This window comes from Zonotrichia albicollis, chromosome 2 (assembly GCF_047830755.1).
Source record: "Zonotrichia albicollis isolate bZonAlb1 chromosome 2, bZonAlb1.hap1, whole genome shotgun sequence".
Classification (NCBI taxonomy): Eukaryota; Metazoa; Chordata; class Aves; order Passeriformes; family Passerellidae; genus Zonotrichia; species Zonotrichia albicollis.
In genome coordinates, this window is record NC_133820.1 from 1,519,472 (window position 1) to 1,536,684 (window position 17,213).

Consider the following 17,213-nt stretch of genomic DNA (forward strand, 5'->3'; position numbering starts at 1 on the left):
CAAATGAAATGAGATAAAATAAAGGTCAATAAAATATAAAATAATAACTGGTCTAGTGGAAGGTGTTTCTGCCCATGGCAGGGGATGGAACTGGATGATCCTTAAGAGTCCCTTCCAACCCAAACCATTCTGCAGTTCCATGAGACTCAACTGCCTTCAGGTCCTGCAATAAGAAAGGAGAAATCAAGGGATAAAGGTTCAGCATAAGCTGAACTACAATTATGCTGTGAAAACAAGTATTTTGATAAAATATACAACACTCAGACACTTATGCTATTGACTTTTTGATAATCTTTATTTCACATCCTTTTTCTCCCCTGTTATCAGCACTATTATTAAGATGTGGAAGAGCCATGGGCAGCTACAAGAGGCAGCTCCATCAGGATTTATCATCCCAGATGCAAAACCCTCCAGGATTCACGTCGAACCTGCAGCACTCCATGAGTCAGGCTTCAGGGAATCTGTGGTCAAACAGATAAAACATAATTATTCATGCAAGAATACAAGCAAATAGTGGGAAAACAACTGCATCATAAGGGAGGGTGATACATCTGCCTGCAGGCCTGGTGCCTAAAATGCTTCTCAGTTCTGCATGCAGAAGTCTGGGCAGGATTTTTTTAAAAACCTGGGCTGGTGGAAGGTGTCCTTGCCCATGGCAGGGGGTGGAACTGGATGAGTTTTAAGGGTCCCTTTCCATGATTCCATGAAGGGCTGCACATGCAGATCCCGTCCCCTTGCAGCCCTAATAGATAGGTGAAATATTTTTTCACAGCATCTGCTGCTGCACCAGGTCTCGCTAATAATTTCAAATTTCCCAGGGAGAAAATAATTTAGACTGATTAGAAGCACTAGATAAACTAGTAGCTGGAGGGGGAAAGCAGAATTGAAGTTGCATTTCAGTTTTAAAGGTGGTTAAAGCATCTTTAAAGGCAAGGGGTCACTTTCTGGGAGCTGGAGCAAAGCAGCTCATCAATAATGAAGGAGCTGGCGATGGAGCAGCGGCAGCACCGCTGGAGCACTTGGGAAAATGCAATTATGGGAATTGCCTGATGCTCTGCAAACTGCCCCGGTAATTTGCTTAAGGGAAGCAGCCAAATGCACGTTAATATTTCAAAGATTTTGTTGTAGCAGAATAAGCAAAGGCCAGGAATTTATTTCAGTGCTGGGGACAGGGGTTACAATGCCAAAAGTGCTTCTGATCAGAGGTGTTTAATTCACACCCAGCAAAACATGACAGGGCTGGGAGCATCACTTCTGCCTCCTGGGCCCTCTGCATCCGCAATGCTCAAGGGTTCAGCTTTGTTTTATTTTCCTTTGGTTAAAACCAACCCCCTGCAAAGGCTCGTGTCCGGGTGCTCTGCTCTCCATGTGCTGCCCTTGGGATGCACCAGGATCTGGGATTCTCCATCAAGGGATTCTCCAGCTGCTGTCAGGGGTGATGCTCCCTCATGTGCTTCAGCTCAAGCCCAGCTCTTTCTGCCCAGGTTTGTTAGGACCTATAGAAGGACTCCCAGTAAAATATCTGTATTGTACATTGAATATCTGTATAATATCTGTGTCTAGGCCTTGCCCTGATGAGCCCTGGTTGTTCTAGATGGGCTGCAGCTGTGATGGCCTTCATTGGGCTGCAGCTGTAGCTAGTGAAGATAATTGGGATAAAAGGGGGTGGGCTTGGCCAGTCAGGGACAGCCTGGAAGGAGCTCTGGCTGAGAAGCAGCAACAGGCAGGGGAAGGAGTCTGTGCTGTGAAGAACTGCCCCCAAGAAACATTGCTGAGAAGGTATGGGACTTTAGAAATATGGTTGTGACAGTGTGGGACGCTAAAAATATGGAATACAACAGGATAACAACAGGGACAATCTGGGAAGGGAGGGCATGGCTGCTTTGTGCTGGGGAGCACCCTTGGAGTGCCACCAGCTGCGTCCTTCATCTCAATCCTGGTGTGTGGATCCTGCACTGGATGGCGCAGGGAGGGCACTGCACTCCTCTGGGCACCCCAACAGCATCCCAACCACAGCCCCTGTGCACCCCCCTTCACTGCCCCATGCACACCCTGCACCCCCTCTGGGCAAACCCCTTCACCCCTGTGCACCCCTTCTGCAAACCCTAAACCCCTTGTGTGTATTCCCTTGTGCAACCCCCAAATCCTTCATTTACCCCACTGTGCAAACCCCAGATCTTTTGTGTACGCCCTTGTGCACCCCAGACACATCCCATTGTGGACACCCCATAACCCCCTTTACATCCCTGTTGTGCAAACCCCATTGTGTGCACCCATACGCACCCCCACTGCGTACACCCCACAGCCCCCCTTACACACCCCATTGTGCACACCCTTGTGCACCCCATAACCCCCATACACATCCCACTGTGCAGACCCTTCCACACCGCACAACCCCCCTTACTCACCCCATTGTGCACACCTTTGCACACCCATACACACCCGATACAAATCCCATTGTGCAGACCCCATTGTGCACACCCCAAACGCCCATTGTGTCCCCCCGGTGTCCCCATTGTGTCCCCCTTGCGCCCCCTCCCTCCGCTCCCGCCGCCGCCCCCTGGCGCCCCCTCGCGGCCGCCGCGCGCCCTCGCACCCCCCGCGCGCGCCGGGGGCGTTCCCGCCCCGCCTCTGCCCATGGCGGCCGCCGGGGGCGGCGCAGGCCCCGGGGAGGCCGCTGGGGGGCGCCCGCGGCCGCCGCGCTCCTCTCGCTGCGTCGGGATTTTTTTTTTTTTTCTCTGCTTTTTTTTTTTTTTTCTTTTTCCTTCCTCCTTTTATTTTTCTCTTTTTCTCCCCCTCCCCACCACGTCTTTTCCCGAAGTCTCTCTCTCCGCCGCCTCGTTTCCCTCGCCGCTGGCCAGCGCCGGGACGCCGCTCCGCTGCCCGCGAGGAAGAGGCGGCCTCCCCCCGCCGCCCCTCCCCGCCTCCCTCCCTCCCTTCCTTCCCCGCTCCTCCCGCCGACCGGGACTCGCCCCGAACCGGCAGGGAGACGGTCGCTGCCCGCTCCTCCTCCTCCCGCCGCTCCTCCTCCTGCAGCGGGGGCCGCATCCTGCTGCCGGGGGGGAGGGAATTGATGTGGATACCCAGCGCAGCACCACCGCCACCACCATGCAGCCGCCGCCGAGGAAGGTGCGACCCCCGCCCGGCGCAGGGGGGCTGTGCCGGAGGGGCCGGGGGGCGGCTCAGCGGGGGTCTGGGGGGGCTGGGTGTGGGCTCCGGGGGGATGCGGGGCTCCGAGGCCCGGGGAGGGGGCGCAGGGTGGGCTGTGCGCTGGGGGAGGCTGCGGGAGGTTCGGAGAGGGAGCGCGAGTGTTGGGGAGGGAGCGGGGGGTGCACGGCGAGCTGGGGGCCGGGGGGGCTTTGGCCAGGGTGGCCCTGCAAGGTGGGTCCTGCGGAGATGCCGGGGGGTGCTGGGGACGCGGCACGGAGGGGTGCGGTGGGATGGGAGGTAGAACCGGGCAGCGATGGGGACGCGGTGGCGCGGATGGAGGCGCAGGGGGGCAGCGCTCCGGGAGGGACCCCCATCTCCAGCGGGGGCTCTCCAAAGGGAGACCGAGGGCTGGGAGGGGGGCCCTGGCTGCGGCGGGCTCGGCTGCACGGCGGCGCGGAGGTCGTGCTGCTTGTGGGGGGCTGCCACTGGAAATTTGGGGGTTCGTGCGGCGCGTCGGTGCCAGCAGCGAGGGGTTGGTTGTCTTGGGGGAAGAAGGTCACGTCTGGAGTTGATCCAGGGACGCAGCCTGTCCCGGCGTGTGCCAGGAGCACACAGGAGCACAGACATGAGCAGGGGCAGTGGGAATTGTGCGGCGTTTTCCCACCGGTTCCCACGTGCGATGGGAACGAGCTGCAGATGCGCCGGGAGGGCTCTTCGGGTGACCCTGCGCTCCGTGGGCATGTGGGGCGCTGCCCGCCGGGGGGACTGGCGTGGCCTTGGAGGCAAGCGGGGATGGAAATTTGGGATAAACGCGGTGCCCCGTGTGGCTTGTCTGGCTAGGCAGGTTGGTATCTGAGAGCTGAGCTGCCTGCAGCTGCTCCGCGGTGGTTTTGGGCACCTTCTGGGGGTTGTACGGAGGATGGAGAGGCTGCTCCTGGGCGGGCAGCAGTTCTGTGGGGCTGAGTGAGACCTGTGCCTGCTCCCTGTCCTGCTCTGGCTGTGATGGAGATTTTGGATGTGGGATTTCTCCGTGGGGAGAGGAGGGTGCCCAGCTCTGCCCCTGGCAAAGCCGTGCCACAGTGAGCGGGAGAGGAGCAGCATTCCAGGATTCCCTTGCCATGCCCAGAGCTCCCCAGCAGCCCTGGCAGGCAGCTGCAGTGAAGGGCTCCCATTCCTGCCTCCCGGCCTCTTATTTCAGGGGCTGACTCTGCTTTTGTCAAACAAAACCAATTTCATTTCAATTATTTCACTTATACTTTATTCATTTTCTTTTTCTGTACTATTTCATTTGAGCTTATTTCCATTACCTGGCTTGTGTCGCATGGGTTTATTTATTTTGAGTTGGGCTTTTTTAATATACAGATAAAACCAAAAATGCTGGAAGTTCACGTTAAAAATAGTCACACTTTCTGCTTGAATTCAGGGGTGTACCTGTGATTTATTTTTCTGGTGTCATGTGAAAAACTTGTCTTTATGTGATGTTGTGATTAAAGGGTGCTTGTTGCTGGGGCATGGTTTTCAGAGTTAAAATAGGGAAGCTGATAAGATCTAGAATTTTATTTTTTTTGCCTGGCTAGTGAAGAAGAGATGGGTGCCCTCTGCCTCTGTGAATTTCTCTTCCCTCTGCAGTAACAGTTTGGCATTTCTGTCCTCATGAATGCATAATGTGCTCAGAGATATTGGTGATCATTTTTTAGGCCGATATGTGGATTCCCTGTGATCACTAGAGGGCTTAAATACCAAGACCTCTTTTTGAATAAAAAACAAGAACAAAACCATTCCAAGGTTCCCTTCCAAAATCAAATCCTTCCCAATACCTGGGCCATTGGTGCTCCTTGCCAATTACCAAGCAGGTTCCCAAGTACTGGAATTTTGGCTGTGCAGGATCCCAAGGCTGAAAGGAAAGCTATAACAGTACTAAAAAATGTAAAGCCCACCTTCTAAGCCTTTACCACTTTGTTTGTTTGTTTTCTTGTTGAAATGTGACTTAAACTACAGAAAATATACATGGTCATTGGGTTGGTTTGTTTGTTTCCCGGATGAAATGTGACTTAAACGACCGGAAATATAAGTGGTCCTTGGGCTTGTTTGTTTGTTTTCTTGCTGAAATGTGACTTGAACTGCAGAAAATATAAGTGGTCCTTGGGTTTGTTTGGGTTTTTTGTAGGTGAAAGTTACACAAGAGCTGAAAAACATTCAGGTGGAGCAGATGACAAAACTTCAGGCCAAGCATCAGGCAGAATGCGACCTGCTGGAAGATATCAGGTAAGGCTACAGAAAATGTTACCAAAATTCCTTTAAGGTCCAGTTTTTGGAAGAACATTTGAGTTACAAAATTCAGGAACTGACGATGGAATTTCCTCTTTGGATTTCCTGCTTTTAGGCTGTTAAAGTTTTGACACAGCTGGAAATTATAACTGGAGCTAACACAATGCAAACCCTTTTTTTCTTCTCTTCAATGGGGGAAATGTTAAAAGAAACTCACAAACAACATCCAAAAAGCATTGGTCTTTTCAGCAATATTTATTTACATAATGTACTGAGACTTTGATTTGCCAGTTGTAAAAGGCTGCTAAAATTACTAAAATATTTTAAAGCCACTGATGATTTATGTCTCTCTGGAGATAGCTTTGAAAAGCACTTTCAAGCAGATTGCATTTTTTTACCAGAAAGTTACAAGAAGATATCTGCATTTATAATTTAAAACTCTGCATGGGTTCAAAACAATAGAGAAAATCCACACAACATCGGTTGTGGGGGTTTCATTTTTCCTTTTACTTAATGGGATTTGCTTCTCCTGAAATTAAGGGTTTGCTTTTAACAAAATATGGTGGGAGTGGGTACCTGGCATTATATGGAGGATTAATCATTCCATTTCCTGTAAAATATTCAGCAGAAGTCCATGGCTGCCCTGCTCTTTTTGGCAGTGGATGGTCCACATGTTAATTATTTAAATGAGATTTCCTGCTTGATGTTTGTGTATTGAATGCAAGTGTTTGGCTTTGACAGATGAAGTTCTGTTTATCAGTGTCCTCCATAAATCAGAGTGTCAAGGCCGGAGCCTTTTCTCCCCCTTGTGTTTTTGGGTGTTGAAACACTTTTTTTCTCCCTATGGGAAAGATCACAGCGTTCGTTTCCTCAGATTAAGATTATTCTGGGGAGTGCGTAACACGCAAATGCTGAGTAATAAGTAACAGACTGATCCAAGGAATTTCTCCCCCTTAGATGGAAACTTATTTTTAGAGCATCTAGGCTGGGTACTGCTGCCATAGCCCAGGTTTTGTTAGCATTTGCTGTTTTTCAGGAGCTTATGATCACTTCAGCCTGTATTCTGCTGAAAGATGTCATAAGCCTGTGGATACAAACCCAGGAAAACGTGAAAATGCCAGCTTAAAATATCTTCCTTTAACGTAATTTAATTTCTGCAGTTAATTAAATTTCTGAATTTTAATGTTGGGGATTAGGAGGCTGGGTTAATATGTTTAATTCACTCCCCTGGTCACTGAGTGTGTGCAGCACTCTGGTTGCAGAACTGCTGTGTGAATTTACAGATCTTTCATTTGGTGGCGTTTTTGGAGCTTTTGGGCACTGCAGGAGCAAATTTGTGCTCGGAATTCCAGAAACTGGAGTGCTGCAATGGCAACAGGAAACACTGAATCAGGGCTTGCAGTCCAGTGATTGAAAATGCATGTTTGAAAAAGTAACTTTATTGTGAATAATTGCTTGGTTTGTTGGCACACAAACGCAAGCATTCAAATCACATTTTTTGTATCGTGCAGCTAAAGAGAAGTGATAGGAGGAAAAGATCAGAAAGTTCTCCAGCAGAATACATCTATTGTCTGGTGTATTAGCAGATGATTTTTGGCAGCCTACCAGCCCATAAAGCATGCTTGCAGTACCAGCAGCTTTGATATCTTTATGCAAAACTGAGGATTCTTGGTCAGGGTTGAGGTTTATGTGTGTAACTACTTTTTTTTTTGGATGGCTTTTGACACTATGTAAAATTCTAGTATTTATTTTAAAAAATACCAAATATCCATTTCATTCTTAACAAACTGTGGTGTTCCTCTGTGGAAGCTCAGTAGCACTAAAGCTGAAGTCTCTTTCCATGACTTGACAAGACTCTGATAAAGATTGTGTTTGATATGTGTTAGAAAATAGATTTAAAAATACATTTCTGTGTTTACAATCTCTGTTTGGCTCTTCTGTTACATTTCTTCATGCTCAGTGACTGGAGAATTAGGGGAACAAGTGATACAGGATGCTTTTAGGGTCTTTGGCTTACTTTCAGGCATGACATGTGTTTATCTTCTGTAGCTCACTAAAGCTATCTCCTGCCTTCATGTGGGACATCTGTGTTGGCATTACCATAAAAAAGGTTGTCTTTCTGCCACTGGGATGGAGAAAAAGGGGTTTTTCCTTGACAGGTAAATGTAGGTTTTGTTGCTGTGATCTAGAAACCCTTCAGCATTTATGGCAAGGAGTCCTTCACTCCATCTGCACTGGCTGCTTTTAGGCAGTGTTAATTATTTTGCTGGGCTGTGAATGGCTGAATTTATCAGAGGTATAAGCAATATTCATGTATTTTGTTTTGGTTTTGAGATTGCCTTATTTGACTGATGGTAGTAACTAAGTCACAGCCAGGGTCTGCAAATGCTCTTGGTTTGCTGGGACACAGGGATGCTTTCCTTTTGTGTGTGTACCAGTGCCTGCAGAATTGCAAAGAACTCTGTATGATTCACATTTTAATTCAACTTGGCATTTCTGTGAGGTATTTATGTGCTACAGACTTTATAAACTCATTAAGTGATAATTGCTTTACATTAAACACCGGGCCTTGCTTTTTCAAAGGCTTGGGGTCTGCTTTTCCAAAGCACTTGTGGTGCCTTTTCAGCTTTTGCTGAGGTATCCTAAGATGTCCTTTCTAAAACTTGTTCACGTTTGTGTTTTGCTGGAGAGAATGAAGTTGGGTTTGCATGCCTGTTTTAATTTTAGTCTGGACTAAAGATGTAGGGCTGGGTCTGCTGGCCCAGCTGATTCTGCTGCAGCACAGGGTGGGTGAATTCTGTGGATCAGGGAGCTCCCTCATCTGAAATCAAGCCTTCCCTGGCTTTTCTCCCAGGTTTTTGGATAAACCCAGTCCCTGTCCAGTGTGGCAGGGATGGTGAGCACCTGAGGGAGCAGAGGGAAGGCAAAGCTGCTCAGCAGCAGCCCAGCTTCACACGGGTTTAAAGTCACCGTGTAAGCCCGGCCTGATGCCCCTGTGGAAGGCACAGCTGCTGCTTTGTGAGTTACAGCTCTGGAAAATTCACCTCATTTAAGTCTTAACTCGTTTTGGCTGTCTGCATGTGCTGATCTACGTTGCCTCATCCTTTTAAGTCATTTGAAATGAGATGTAAAGATTGCCTGATTTCTGGCTGAGAAGGAGTAACAATACAGTCCTTTCATTTGTTGGCTCCTGATTTTAGTTTTTTTCAGGTTTTTTTTTTTTCCTCATTCATTATTGAAAAGGAATTGCCAAAAAGAGAGGCTCACCATCCACTTGTGCAACTGACAGAGATGAGATTCTATGTACAAATACTTCCTTCTGCTTCCTTCCCTCTTCTGTGCTTGTGGTTCCTGCCTCCTGACACGTTCTTTCCGATAAAGCTGCATTTCTCTGTGTTTTTCACCTTTCTTCTGCTGCTGCCTTGCTTTTGTGGGGTGTCCATGTGGGTCCCTTCCAGCTCAGAATATTCTGTGATTTTCTACCTTCCACCCTCTCCTCCAAAGCTCTGCCTCCTGACAATTCCTTCTCCCTTCCAATTCCTCAACTTCTTTTTTTTTCTGCTTTTTTTCCTCCCAGGTGCTTCATCTCCTCCCTTTCTTTATCCAGTTCTGACCTTGTGAATTTTAATTAGTTCTCTATTCCTGAGATTCTTTGCTGTTTAATGAGCAGCAGGGCCACTGAAGATGTGTTAAGCCAAGTGGGGAGATGTTGTGGCCCTTCCCTGTTTTGGATGCTGTCGCTGGGCTGTCCCTGCTGCAGGTTGGGAGGGAAGCAGCAATTCCAGGGCAGGATTTGTGTTTCTGTGCCCAGGATGAGGACAGAGAACTCCTTTAACTCCTCAGCCTGTCATAACAAGCCAGAGCGAGCAGCACGGATCTTTAAAAAAAGAAAGCAAAAGTATGAATGAATTTACATCTGTAGCCAGCCAGTTCCTGCTCGTTTTAACATGTCGTTTTCTGTGCTCAATTATGCTCCGTGGAAGCTTTTGCTGTTGGATACACTTTGTACTCCCCGGTGGAATTTGTGCTCCTGGAATCTGGCTGGCTGTGTTGGCAGGTTCCTGATAAGGTTTATGGCAGCTGGGGCTGAGTCTGGAGCAGAGAGCAGCAGCACTTCCATTTTAAATACTGCAAATCCACGAGATCCCTTAAAAGATTCTGTGTTAGGGAAGAGCCTTGTGGAGCTGTGCAAGGAGGAGCAGATGGAGAAAAAAGCTGTCAAATAATACGTATTTACATGTGTGTGCAGCCATGTGTATTAGAATCCGTAGGAGATTCTGAATAATTTGGAGAAATCGCTGCTTTTCCTGCCCCCAGGCATGGTGGTGGTGAGGAGTTTACCTTTCTTCCTGTTCTTTCCAGTCTCCAGCTGCAGGGAATGCAATTTATTTGGGTATTCCTGAACCTGGGCTGCAGAGCATGTTTGCCTCTGGCCAGTGGTGTCTGATCAAGCCCCTTTTTAAAAAATTCATCTCTCCACGAGCAGCTCCACCTCTCTTTTCCCTTTATCCTGCTCAGAAATGTGTCCTTCCTTTTCCCCTCAAGGTCATTCCCTGCATTCAGCAGATGCAATCCTTGCCTCTGGTGTTCGGGGCTTTATTTCAGTAGGAGCAGAGTGATTTGCTGTGCTTACAGGTTCTGAAGCCTGCAACCTGCCAAAGAGGAAGGCAGCAGAAAAATCAGAAAAATTCCCCAAAACAGTGTGCAGAACGTTATTTTTCCTGGGTTTGACTCACACTTGAGGCTTTCCTTTGTGTGACTGGAATATTTATTTCTTTAAAACTTCCAATCTTCTTACGAGCTGATGACATTTCTTTCCTCCTGGGTTGATCTTTCTCACCACTAGTGATTATTGTGACTTTGTTTTGTACTTTCTTTTTTTTTCCCAGGCTCTGCTAATTAGTTGAGGACACACAATTCTTTGCTGTAACACTAAATAAGCAGAAATTTCAGAAATTTTGAGAGAAGTTGGTGCAGTTACTTTGGAATAATATTCCATACAAAGATACCACAGAATCTGTGGTCTGGGCACGTTACCTATAATTAGGCAGGGCTTTAATGAGATGCTCACATTCTTGACGGAATTAAAATCTGGTGATGTTTTGACTGGAACTGTTTGAGGGAAGCTTGGAATGTACTTTGAAAAAAGCTGTTGCCTACTGGGTGTGGAAATCCAAGTTCTGAGCAAAAAAAGAAGAGTTTTATATAAACATGGCCACAGTGTAATGATTCAGGCCTGTCTTGGCGCAGTGGAATTGAGAAATGGACCACATTCCTTCTGCTTTTTTCATCCATGACAGACAAAAATTAATGGATCTCCTGGTTTAGTATTTCTGAGTAGCTTTCAACTGATGAAAGTTAAATAATCAAAAGATTTTTTTTGTTTGCTTTTTTTATAGCAGAATAGTGCAAAAAAGGCCCAAAAAACCGTTTCTCATATCAGAACAAAAATTATTTTTTTTCCCCATTTTTTTTTTCTCTGAGGTTTGCATTTGAATGAGTGTTTTGTTTTTTTTTTCTTCAAGCAATTCCAACACACGCTCTGGAAATCTGATTTTTAAGGACTTTCAGGAGACCCTGGGCTTGTTCTGTTAAGCTGTGGCTTTCGTGTGAGTTTGCCTTCCAAGACATAACAAGAGGATTTGGGTTTTGAGTACTCCTTGCCAAAAATTGCATTTTCACTTTTGACTCATGCCCCGTTTTTTTAAGAAGGAACTCTTTAGTTTGCAGAAAGTCCTGTGGGTTTGATTTCTTGTTTTTCCCTGAATTTCATCCGAGCATGGCTTTTCCTGGACCCAGCTCTTGTTTTTCACCACGGTGTTCCTTGGCAGAGCTCTGGGCAACCAGCAGCTGCCATGGAGTTCTGCAGAGTTGCTTTTGGTACAGATTTTCATGGGGACAATTGCAATGTGTGTTAAAATACATGGCACAGGGTGGTTCTCAAGGAACAGCAATTTATTCCTTTGATCCACTTGTTCAAACTCCAGGTGCTTCTTTGGTTTTGTTTCTTCTGCATCACATCACTTGTGTGGTGAAGGCTTTCCCTCGAGGCTTTTCATCCCAGCTCTTGTTGGAAATCCCTGTGTAAGGGGAATTGCAGGGGACATCCCACAGAGGTCAGGATGGGCTGTGCTGGAGAGAGGAAGAGCATTCTTCCCATTCCAGGCACAATCAGGGTGGCCTGGCCTGATTTCCTGTGGTGGTGGTGCTGTGTTAGAGTCATGGAATATCCTGGTGGATATGGAATGGGCCCATCAGGATCATCCAGTCCAACTCCTGGCCCTGCACAAACATCCCAAAACCTCCCCATGTGCTTTAGAGCATTGTCCAGAAGGTTCCTGAAGTCAGGTTTGGTGCTGTCACCATTCCCTGGCCGGTGCCTGCCCACCCCCAGCCTCACCCTCTGGCTCTGTTTAGTTTGGTGCCCAAAGGTTTATTTTGCAGGTTTTGCTGCCTTTGCCAGTATCCCATCAGGAGAGCTCAGAAACCTTGTGCCTTGGCAATTCCAGCATCCTGAAAATGATGGGAGTGGGATTACCAAATCCTACACCGTGTAAATATTCCTGTAGGGGTGGCAGAGGTAAAAAAGACATTGTGGGTTTGTTTTATTGTTTTGTTTTTTTGTTTTTTGGGTTTGTTTTTTTTTTTTTCCCTGAAAAGGGCTGATGTACCATGGTTATCTTGGCTGCAGAGAACTTGGTGTCCTTATTTTTCATTCCCAGCTGGTCCTTGAAATCAGCCTCTCCTGCTCCCAGTGAACTTTTGACCCAACTAATATCTTATCTTACATGTGGTGAATTTGGTTTTCTGATGAATATGCATCTGATTTTTAAACTTTTTTTTTTTTGCTTAGTAAAATCATTGACCTTGTTTAATCATCTTGATTGCTTTTTGCATATGAAAGCGCACAGAAAATAGATACTTACACTGCATTTATACTTTTAAACACGGGCAGTTAAAAAAAGGCTAAAACCTTATCAAACCCAAGCTGCTCTGGTCAAATGTTTGCAGTATAAACTGGTTTATAATGGCTCAATGTGGTACTTTTCTGACTGGTTTTTATAGTAGGTTTTAAAATTTAATAACATTTTTCCTAAATGCACAGTAGGACTGTATTAAGTTGGGGGCTTGTTACTGACTTTAAGCTTGTAAGTGTTGGATTATGTTTATTTATGGAGTAAATGCAATATTTCCAATTAAAACTTGAGGAAAGAGAAGGGAAAGTAGGGAATTAATGGCTGTAAGCCTTGGCTTGTGTTTATTTAGGAAGCAAATGGAATATTTCCAATTGAAACTTGAGGAAAGAGAGTAACTACGAAAATAATCTGTTGAAATCTAGGGGTTTTTTTTTGTTTTTTTTTTTTTTTTTTGCTGTGTGCTACTGTAAGCACGGAGATTCCATTCTCAGACTTGTGAAACGATTCCTAACCTTGGGAGCCGCTCCTGTGAGAGCCTTTGGGGTTATTTTGAGCGTTCCTTTCTTTGTGGCGCTGTGAGAGCGGTTTGGGCCGATCCCCAGTGGCTCTGGGAAGGTTGTTCACACACTCCTCCTTCCTCCACCAAACATCCCTTCAGTGGGACACACAAAACGCGCCGGTGTCTGAGTTTATGAGCAGGGCTCAGCCATGCAGAAGACTTTCGAAGATTTATGGTGGTAGAGCCACTGAGCAGAGTTATTTCTAGCCAGATGCAGGCCAATCTTAGTGGGCAAAATGCTGGCACTTAGGCCATGTTTAAATACATACAATCCTGAGCACAAATAAGGTTTTTGTGAGGGGGCTCTGCTGTGTTCTGTTTGCATTTTTGAAGGAGAAAGGAAAAAAAAAAAAGGGAGGAGGCAAAAAAACTGAGCAAGCCACAATTTTTCTTGAGGGTATGATACTCTGACATGAGCTCAGATCAGAAGTGCCTTTAAAGAGCTTTGAATGCAAGAATGAATCATAGATTTGTGCAATGGTTTTGGGTGGGAGGGGGATGTTAAAACTCATCCATTCCCACCCTCTTGCCATGGCAGGGACATCTCCCACTGTCCCAGGCTGCTCCAAGCCCCATCCAGCCTGGCCTTGGGCACTGCCAGGGATCCAGGGGCAGCCACAGCTGCTCTGGGCACCCTGTGCCAGGGCCTGCCCACCCTCACAGGGAACAATTCCTTCCCAATATTCCATTTATTCCTTCCCAGTATCCCATTTATTCCTTCCCTCTGGATGGCTCCATCCTTCCCTTGTGTCAACTGCGCTGCTCAGCTTGGCATCGCCTGCAAACTGGGAATTTGAGAAATCACTTAACTGTGTGAAAGGTGGAATTACTTTGCTCTTATTTCAGAGTGGCAGAGATGAGGGGCTGAAGTTCTTGAAGAATGAAGTAAAATTGACCTCTATTTTTCAGTCTTTCAGCAGGGAGTGAAGTGGTTGTGATCTCCTGACATAATTGGGAATTTCTGTCTTGAAACATTGCCATGTGCTAGGCTGCTGAATTTCTGTAAATGTTTGACCTGAAAAGCATTGCATTCCCATCCTAAAGCCAGGCAGAGGCAGAAAAGACAGGCTAGATTGCCTTGTGAATTAAAAAGAATATTCAGAAAAGCAATAATAGGCCGTGTTACAGTGTCTTTATTTCTAGCACCTGCTTTTCATAGTCCTGGTGTGTTCCCAGGCTGGTTTTAGCCTGTCCTATCTCTAAATGTACTTTGCTCGTTTTCAGCTGTGTTGCCACTGGTGAGAAAGGGAGTAGATGGCAGTGGTTTCCCATGTTGTTTTAATGTGCTTGTTGTTTATGAAGTTTTCTTTCATGTTAATTGATTTTGTGTGATTGTTTCTAATTATCTCTCTGTGATCTGAGCTGGCTAAGAGGACAAGTACATATCACTGCCTAATTAAGAAAGAGGTCCTGCTTTTGAAATTCCTCTTTGTCTTCTCATTCTTCCTCTGTTCTTCTCAACGCTGTTGAGCCAGAGTTGTGCAGAGAGAGCCAGGACAGGGAATGACTGGAGAGGATCCAGCAGAGGATACAAAGATGATGAGCAGGAGCACCTCGGTTCTGGGGAAAGGCTGAGGGAACTGGGCTGGTCAGCCTGGAGAACAGACAGCTCAGAGAGGATCTTATCAATGCATGCAAGCATTTCAGGCCAGCTGCCAAGGGGACGGGGCCAGACTCTGTCCAGTGACAGGACAAGGGGCAACGGGCACCAACTGGAATGCAGGAAGTTCCCCTTGGATATGAGGGGAAAAACTGCTGTGAGATGACAGAGAACCTTCTCAGAGAGGTTCTGCAATCTCCTTCCCTGGGCTTATTCCAAACTGCCCTGGGTGAACCTGTTTTGGCAGGGGGGTTGGATTGGGGGTCTCCAGAGGTCACTTCCAGCCCCAGCCATTCCATGGTTGTGTGATTTGGTGAGATTAAGAGAGCACCGTCACAAGGTGGGGTTTTGTTTGACAAGAGTCTCAACAAAGCACAAATATTTGAATTGAACCTGTTTATTGAACTGTCTCCTGTGGCATTGGTTTAAGGTGGTAAGCTTAAGATACCTCACTGTACCAACAATACCAGGGTGCTCTCTAGAAGTAAATTTGCCTCCAGGGCACACCTCAAAAGTGACCTCACATCTGTATTTTGAAAACCTCCACAATGGGGACTCCATGCATCTCTTGGCAGTTTGTTCCAGAGACTAATGCTCTTTCGAAAATGTGGCAGTTTGGGAGCAGAAGGTTCAAGGCTCATGATGTGATTGCCTCTGAATCTCTGAGCAATCTCATCTTTTCTTTGCAGTTAAAAGATCATCAGTTCTCTGTAGTATTAGCAAGCATTTGTATTTTTGGGGTACTTGTACGACTAGTGTCTTTGGCATTGTTAGTGGGATTGCAGCTATTCCTTGTATCCCACATTTCCCACACAGTAGTAGGAGAGAGATGAGAGAAAAGTAATTTCTGCAGTTGCAGTAAGACTGGTTTGTACCTCCTTCTTAGCTCTTTTCTGTGTGTTTCAAATCAAAGCAAAGGCTCAGAATTGTAACAGTGTGGGAGGTGTTGAGTCTCTCGAATCACTATAAATAGTGGCAGACTTGAGAGGACTTGGGGAAGCTTGGGAAGTGCACTAGTTCTCCTTGGGAATCTCATTTCTTTTCCCCTGTCATGTACAGGCTTTCAGGGGAGCATCTGCCTGAAACCTTCTGATTTGGCTGAATATATGCAGAGCTTGAATGATGTGCATTGTGTTCAAATAGGTTAAAAGTGCAAACAAAATTTTTGTGGACATTGTTCGTCCATATTTAAATTAATTGATGTGAAAGTAGATTGTAGCTAATTGCTACGAGCTAATCAGCTGCGTAGAAAACAAAGAAGGCCCTATATTCTAGCTTTTCTAAGCATTTGGAGCTTAGGCTTTTCTGCTGAGGAGGTGAAGGTAATCTTTGTGATTACAGGAGTTTTTCATTTGGAAATATGCAGAATTTTGGTTGTAGTATCCAAAGAATGGTTGAAGTGCAGTCTGAGGTGATGCAGTCTGCCTGTTGTTGGTGCAAGGTGGCTGAACTTGATCCCTAATGCCTGAGGAGCTGAATTTTCTGTCTGTTGGGCATTTGGCCTCAGGTCGTCAAGAAGTAGTTTTAAAAACCTGTGTAAAGACTTTGATCATCCTCTAATGTGTCCCTGATGAAAATGTCCTTTGCTTGTCTGCACTTGCTTCCCTGTGCGCTCCCTCTCCTTTTGGCAAGCGCCTGCTCTCCTTCTGTCCATCCTAACAAAGCGCAGCACAAGGAGGAGCAAAGGCACGTTTCTTTTCCCTGGAACCGAGCATGGCCGTGTTGTTATTCCCCTTTCCTGGGGAGTCCTGGCCCTGTGGCTGGCTGGCTGGCTGTCTGTCTGTCCGTCCCCGGGGTTCTGCAGGAATGCGGCCGCACGGCCTCGCTGCTCTTTGTTCCCGGCTCCTTCGGGGGTGCTTGGAGCACCCCAGGCCCGGCTTGTGAAGTGCCTGGAGCTTTGATCTGCCCTGAGAAGTTCCTTTGAGTTGGTGGGGGTGCTTTGATGTTCTCTGCTCGCTGCCAGCTCCTTCTGCTGGAGGTGCAGCCCAGAGATGCTGTCCAGTTAAGGACCAAGACCTCATCTCTCCATGCATCCAACACTTCTTCACTCTCAGGGAGCAAATGGGTCTCTCTGCTGGAGGAGTCTGTCCATCGTAGTTGTGATTTTTTTTTTTTTTGTTCTAAATTTAGCAGGTTAGCTCGATACTGTGCTAGAGGAGGGCTGGGCCCTTTTGTTGACACAGCTCAGTGGATGTTTGAAATGCCTTTTGCCTTCTCTGCACCCAGCTGTGCTGCTGAACTGGCAGTATGGGAAAGGCTGGGAGAGTTGGGGTTGTTCAGCCTGGAAAAGAGAAGATTTGGGGTGACCTAATTGCCCCTTGCAGGCCTTGAAAGGAGCCCATAAAAAGATGGAGAGGGACCTGAGACAAGGGCATGGAACGCCAGGACAAGGGGAATGATTCTGGCTGCTAAAGAGCAGGGGTACTTGGGTTTTGGGGGCAAGTTCTTCCCTGGGAGGGTGGGCAGGCCCTGGCACAGGTTCCCAGAGCAGCTGTGGCTGCCCCTGCATCCCTGGAATTGTCCAAGGCCAGGCTGGATGGGGCTTGGAGCACCCTGGGAAAGTGGAAGGTGTCCCTGTGTCCCTGCCCATGGGACTAATGATGTTTCAAGTCCCTTCCCACCCAAACCATGCTGCAAGCCTGTGATTCTATGACAAACCTTCATTGACACCCCTGTTCTGGTTTGGCTGGAGCTCAGGAACAATGGTTTTAACTGCATT

At 47.0% G+C, this 17,213-nt stretch overlaps 1 protein-coding gene and 1 long non-coding RNA gene across 7 annotated transcripts in view; one reads left to right on the top strand and one right to left on the bottom strand.

Annotated features, from left to right (window-relative positions):
- Nucleotides 1-286: 286 nt before the first annotated feature.
- Nucleotides 287-3,287, bottom strand: LOC141726266 (uncharacterized). 3 transcript variants are annotated; one of them, XR_012577576.1, is made up of 4 exons: nt 2,980-3,287; nt 1,330-1,496; nt 626-742; nt 287-461 (listed from the first exon to the last, which is right to left on the bottom strand). It is a non-coding gene; the product is annotated as an uncharacterized LOC141726266 (long non-coding RNA). The 3 variants fall into 3 exon arrangements; XR_012577581.1 differs by having other exon boundaries at nt 2,805-3,287; XR_012577578.1 differs by lacking the exon at nt 626-742 and having other exon boundaries at nt 2,980-3,284.
- The window catches only part of FCHSD2 (FCH and double SH3 domains 2), a 116,238-nt gene continuing 101,849 nt past the window's right edge, over nt 2,825-17,213 (top strand). Inside the window, exons 1-2 of one of the 4 annotated variants that reach the window (XM_074530953.1) lie at nt 2,825-3,129; nt 5,318-5,415. In XM_074530953.1, coding sequence (XP_074387054.1) covers nt 3,109-3,129; nt 5,318-5,415 — 119 coding nt within the window. In that variant the 5' untranslated portion in view covers nt 2,825-3,108. Of the gene's footprint in view, nt 3,130-3,684; nt 3,995-5,317; nt 5,416-17,213 lie in introns of those variants that run through there. The other 3 variants (XM_074530961.1, XM_005493416.4, XM_014271575.3) reach the window with 3 other exon arrangements.